Source organism: Triticum dicoccoides, chromosome 7B (genome assembly GCF_002162155.2).
Source record: "Triticum dicoccoides isolate Atlit2015 ecotype Zavitan chromosome 7B, WEW_v2.0, whole genome shotgun sequence".
Lineage (NCBI taxonomy): Eukaryota > Viridiplantae > Streptophyta > Magnoliopsida > Poales > Poaceae > Triticum > Triticum dicoccoides.
In genome coordinates this window covers 658157088-658162964 of record NC_041393.1, presented here as the reverse complement: position 1 = coordinate 658162964, position 5877 = coordinate 658157088, and the positions used below count along the sequence as shown (strand labels likewise).

The 5877-nt window shown below is 45.1% G+C and overlaps 1 protein-coding gene across 1 annotated transcript; it reads right to left on the bottom strand.

Annotated features, from left to right (window-relative positions):
* Positions 1 to 2406: 2406 nt before the first annotated feature.
* On the bottom strand, positions 2407 to 5541 carry LOC119340108. The gene is made up of 4 exons (XM_037612014.1): positions 5337 to 5541; positions 4916 to 5227; positions 4527 to 4750; positions 2407 to 3682 (listed from the first exon to the last, which is right to left on the bottom strand). Exons 1-4 carry the CDS (start codon positions 5434 to 5436, stop codon positions 3032 to 3034), a joined length of 1287 nt encoding a protein of 428 aa, XP_037467911.1. The 5' UTR covers positions 5437 to 5541; the 3' UTR covers positions 2407 to 3031.
* Between the last annotated feature and the right edge of the window lie 336 nt (positions 5542 to 5877).

Genomic DNA, 5877 nt, shown 5'->3' with positions numbered 1-5877 from the left:
CACGCTAGCCCCGCCGCCGCCGCTGCGGTCCCCTGACTCGCCGGCCAGCCTCCTCCTCTCGCCGTCGCCCCGCTACCCCACCGCTTCCATCCGCCACCGACCATGACGTGGCCGACGCCGTACAAGGACTTGACCGCCCCGCCACGCTAGCTCCGGCGCTACCGCTCACCAACCTTTGCCATATTCTTCCTCCTCCCCTCCTTCCCTCCTTGGCCCAACACAATGTCGCCCTTGAGTCGATCCTGCTCCACCGCCCCCAAATCTTAGCCCCTCTCCGGTCGTCATCCCCTGGCTTCGCCCCCTCTCCCCTCCGTCTCTCTCCTCAGGCAAAATGCAGCTTTTTAGGGGGATTCTCCTGCCCACTGTTAGTGATTGATTTGATCCTACCTCGCACCCTCACCGGCCGGACTCCCTTGCTCTCGATCTTGAAGATGTCTAAATCAAAAGCCAAGGGTAAAGGCATTGCCTTGGAGGAACCCCAGGTATGAAAATAATAATCACCTCTCTTTGTTACATTATTATGATTATTGGTACAAAGTGTCTTGTTTGCACCTATAGGATGCTCCTTGCATTAATTTCTGAAGTAGTACATTATCAATTTGAAATGCAAGACATCTCAAATTCCCGTTTTCTTGCTTTTGTAGCCATCCTACATGTTTACATTGCAATTCTCAAATCTCCAAGGCGATTATGTGGTTATGATGGAAAAAATCGAGGCAGCAATCAAACAGCTAAACGAAAGTGAGATCAACAAGGAGCCCATCTTTCGTGTAAGCCACTGACATTTGAGGGTCGAATGTACACTCCAAAAAATGGGACTTTCTTAGTGAAATTGGAACCCGAGCATCAAGGAAAAGTCGTCACACTGCTCTATAGATGGTTTGACTTGTACTTCGTCGGCTTCCATGTTGAAGGTTACTAATTTGCAGATTATTTACCTTTGAATATTCTTCCTTGCTTCGACTGGAGCAGTTGATATGTTTTGTGCTTGAGCATACTGTTATTTTGGTCATTCTGACATAACTCTCTTTTGGGCCTCCAGGTTGAGTAATGAGTAGCTTCATTCTATATGGATGATTTCCCTATGTTACAATTCTGCTTGTTTGTAGCTTATGTTTATTGGCAAGTTGTTGCATTTTGTGTTGTACTGCCGCATAAAGTGCATCCCACTTTGCTGTCGACACTGCCTCAGATTAGGTCCTTTAGGTGCCTTGCCAACTTCCCTCCTCTGAACCTTAGGCCTCCCAGGCATTCTAACATTGGCAGGTGGAAATGTCTTAGGATTTCCAGACCCTGGCTATTTTTCTTGCCCTTACAGTGGCTACAAGAGATGGTCATTACTTTGTTTGTACTCTGAAACAGAGTAGCGGTCAGAAATATGAAGTTTCAATGAAGCAGTATTGGTGGCACTAACGGCATGGCATGACAGCCCTCATTTTGTTGCATGTTCATTCTGTACCTTGTCTTATCGTGTTTCTCTACTTTCCATCTCATAACTCATAGCAGTGATCAAATCTTTTGAAAGTTGTTAGCCCATGTGGGAGTAGGTCTAGATGGTTCGTTTCAGATCTGGCCCACAATGATCAACAATATTGTTTTCTTTATTGAGTAACGCCTTGTCAGTAATCATCGTTTAGATGGTACTCCCTCCGTCCGAAAATACTTGTCATCAAAATGGACAAAAAGGGATGTATCTAGAACTAAAATACATCTAGATACATCCCCTTTTATTCATTTTGATGACAAGTATTTCCGGACGGAGGGAGTAGAAATTATGACGTTGCAGAGAAAACCTGAGATTTTCTGTGTCAGCTAGTTTGCATTTCTTCTACAGAATTCTTGAGCTAGATAATAATAATAATAAAAAAGGAGAATAGATTTTGTGGATGGAAAGTATAAATGGCAAACCTCTTGTTACCGCTGTTTCTTTCATCATTACTCCCTCCGTTTCTAAATATATGTCTTTTTAGACATTTCAAATGGACTATAACATACGGATGTATGTAGACATGTTTTAGAGTGTAGATCATAGTTTTAAATAGCGCGCTAAGCATTTTAGCGGCGGACCTCTTCCAAATGCTATAGCGTGCTATAGCGAAGCTATAGCGCGCTATTTAAAATGTTTGTTCATTTGGTTGGACCAAAGTCTCTTAGCGCAAGACCTTTTGTAAACGCTATAGCGTGCTATAGCGGGCTATTTAAAACAGTGGTGTAGATTCATTCATTTCGCTCCGTACATAGTCATTTGTTGGAATCTCTAAAAAGACTTATATTTGGGAACGGAGGGAGTACTATCTTGGCCTTTTTCTGTCTACCTTATTTGTTTGGCATTCTGGACTCATAAGATGTTACCAAGACAGTAAAGAATTGACTTGTTGCATCTTTTTGTTGTACAGAGGTGTGGTACTTGTTCAGCGACTTTGACACCAGCATGCTTCCTCCTCAAAGCCAGCTGCGCTACAACCCCAAGGATGGAGTGGGAAAAGTCAAGCTCATTTTCGGCTGCAACTATTTGGAAGTTGGGGGCTATGCCATAAAGGTTGGGCGACTGGCATCCAAACGGTGCATCGCGGCCTTGAGTAAGGCTGAAGAATTGCATGGTACCGAAGAAGGCCAGAAGGTTCTTGCTGCAGGACCATTGGCCCTTCCGATGGTGGTGATCTCAGAAGCAATCCGCTTTGATCTATGGAGGGCCTGTGTGACGAAACGACTTGGTGAGGAGGAGGTGGATGATGTTGTTGAGGAGGAGTACAGCCAGTACTTCCAGTTTTGGCAGAAAATGTCAGTGGCCATTGTCAACAAGGACAAGTGGGATACTCTGGAGTTAAATTAGTTAGTCAAATTGGTCCGTGTTCTCATGAGGAACAAGGAAATCAAGCCTGAGAAGAAAAAGTGGGCGCAGCGCCCTTCATCAAGCACCAGCTCAGGGAAGAAGTGATAGTCGTCCAAAAGAAGAGGGGCTTGTTCAAATCGAGCTTTTGTGTCTCATCTGTTGAAGCTGGCAGGAACAGAAACTCTAGAGCACGACCAATCAGAACAGAGGCGCATACTTCGGGCAAGTATAATCTCTGGGCATACTGGTCCCTCTTGTTAAGACATGTTTTGCCATTGGTTTGCACAGGATGGCAGTCCACGAAACCTTCACTTGCAGCTCCCAGGTGCCGTGACAGCAAATTTGCTCTTCAGCAGGGTATGCTAGCTTGACCAAGGTGCCTGCATCCTCATCATCGACGTCGCTGTCATCATCAAGGAAACGAACATAGACACCAATTTCTTCTTCATCATCCGGATCAGGGACAGCTACGAGGTTGCGAGTTAACACAACAGAGGAGCCACTCTTCGTATCTCTGCTATCATACACAATCATCTGAGTCTTCGGGTTTTCACTAGTGCCAGCACATATTTTGCCACTGAAAGGTGTTGCTCCTTTCAAAACTTCGACTTCAAGGCTAGCTGCCACTGGACTTTCAACAGTTGCAAGCACCAACTCCACTCTGCTCAGCCAACTACTCAGCACCCTTGTGATTGGTTTAGGATCATAGGGACCAACATGGAGCACTACCACACCTTTGCTAAAATCTTCGTCGCCGGCATCACCCTTCACCCTCAGATTCAACTCAAAATAAATATTATCTAACTGAACTAATCCTCGCCGTGGACCTATCAATGTTAGCATCTCATCCTGCAAAATAGTTTAAGATACGCCAAATATGTCTCTATGTAGTAAGTAGAGTAAGCTCACATGAACTCACACGAAGTTAAGCAATTAATCAGACCAGTGTAGAAAATACGCAACTAAATCTTACATGAAGTTAAAAGGCAACAAGTTTTGAACAAGTGAAAATAACTAAATGGAGAAATCTAATAGATATATGAGAATGCACCAAATTTGATGAAAGAGTGGTGTATACTAGGGAACTACTACATTGACAAAACATAGCTTGGACATCATGCAAGAACAGCAAGCTGAGAAAGATAGCTACATCATGAGAGCTGAGAAAGGTAGCTACATCATGAGATAAACAGTAAGCTGCAATAGCTACATCATGAAGCTATCATTGTTTTCAATCAAAATGGTAACTCAAACCATTTTTGCAAACATAAAGTGTATCCAATATGATGTTAAGCTTGTGAATAGTGGTAATTGCAACCAAGAATGACAAGAAACGTTTCTCAATAAACACCGACACATAATGCTGGCAGATCAGGACTTATTCTTACAAGGAAACAAGTACATATACAAGAAATGCCGAAGGGTACAGGGCATAAACCTAGCACATTTTAGCAAACTATATTGAAGAATGGAGCTGCTTGCATTCCAGTTTGTATTTGGTCAAGAAAGTTTTGATAGGATAGCAGACCATTGTACCTACTCACTAGTGCACCAGCAATCATACAATATCATATAGTGAAATCAGCACACACACCTTTTATGGTATACAGCATATTTATTAGAAGAGGACAACAATATTTGGATTCGATCAGTATATACGACTAAGTCAAAGCTAAGGAAATAGGAAATGGACCTTGGAGTTGATGATCTGGTGATCTTCCCTTGCACGTCTAAAGAGATAGACACATCTGTAGTCAATCGTATCCCTTGCAAGAACAGTGCCATATACGCTGATTGGATAACCCCGGTCGGATTCGATTACTTTGACGGAAATGACATTGACGGCTAACGACGCCATGTACCTCTCCAACTTGGGAGTTAGATTGTCATAAAGCGGCGGCCCAAGGCCAAACTTAGCTGCAAATGAAGGGCAAGAGACACAAGTCAGAGCCAACAAGTATGGCTAGTTTATCGTCTCCTAACAAGGGAAGAAACTCAAGTGAAATCCGCACTCATCAGTCGCTGCATGCTCAATCAATACCCAGACGAATGGAATGGAATGGGTGTAAGTGCACTACTCACACTCTCTATCGAGGTCGAAGCCCCCTACACTGAAGCTGCAGAAGCGGGTATGGACCCAAAGATTCTTCCTGGGATCCAACTCGGTGAAGCTTTTAACGCAGGCAATGTGAAGCTCCTGGAGCTCGGCCTTTGTCATGCGCGTAACCCCACCATCGTCATCGCTGTCCCACATTGGAATCTCAGGCTCCTCGGTCACTTCCTCCTCCACCACATTTGAGACCATCGAAGAAGTGCCAATCTCCTCCTCCTTGTCGCCGGTTGGGCTAGCTGCAATGTCCATAGGGGCTTGCTCCTTGGGGCCAACATCGCTGGCTGTACAGCAATCGAGAAATCCATGGTAAACAGAAGGGGGGACTGGAAAGAAGAAGAAGAAGAAGAAGAAGAAGAAGAAGAAAAGGGGGTGGAGGGCCGAGACGGGAACCTTCTTCGTCGCTGGCGGCGGCGGCGACGTCGGCGTCCTTGTTCCAACGCCGCTTCCGACCGATCTGCACCGGCACGGGCAGCTGGGTCTCGCCCAACATCTTGCCACCCGCGAGGAAGAAGAAGGTGTGAGATGCTCGACGGCGATCGACGTCGCCGGCGGCAGAAGCTAACTAGGGTTTGAGGGGGGCGGCGATTCGATTTCCATTGGGGAATCGAATCAATCGCTCGGGACCAGGAGTGGCCGCTGACCGCCATGATATGTGCTGGCCCATTAGGGCTTCATCCAGCCCATTTATCAGTAGCCGGCCCACTCTTCCTTCCGTGCTCTTCCCTCCAATAAAACTTCTACTTACTGCTAAGAAAGTTTTTTTTTAGATAACTTTCTTAGCATTTTTTTACCCCCTCGAAAAATATGCTAAGAAAGTTTTCTCAAAAAAAAAAACTTACTGCTAAGAAAGAACTTCCAACGGAGGTATGTTGCCATTGCTAAGAAAGAAATGGTGGTGCTGCTAAGAAAGAAATGGTGGGGGCCAACATTG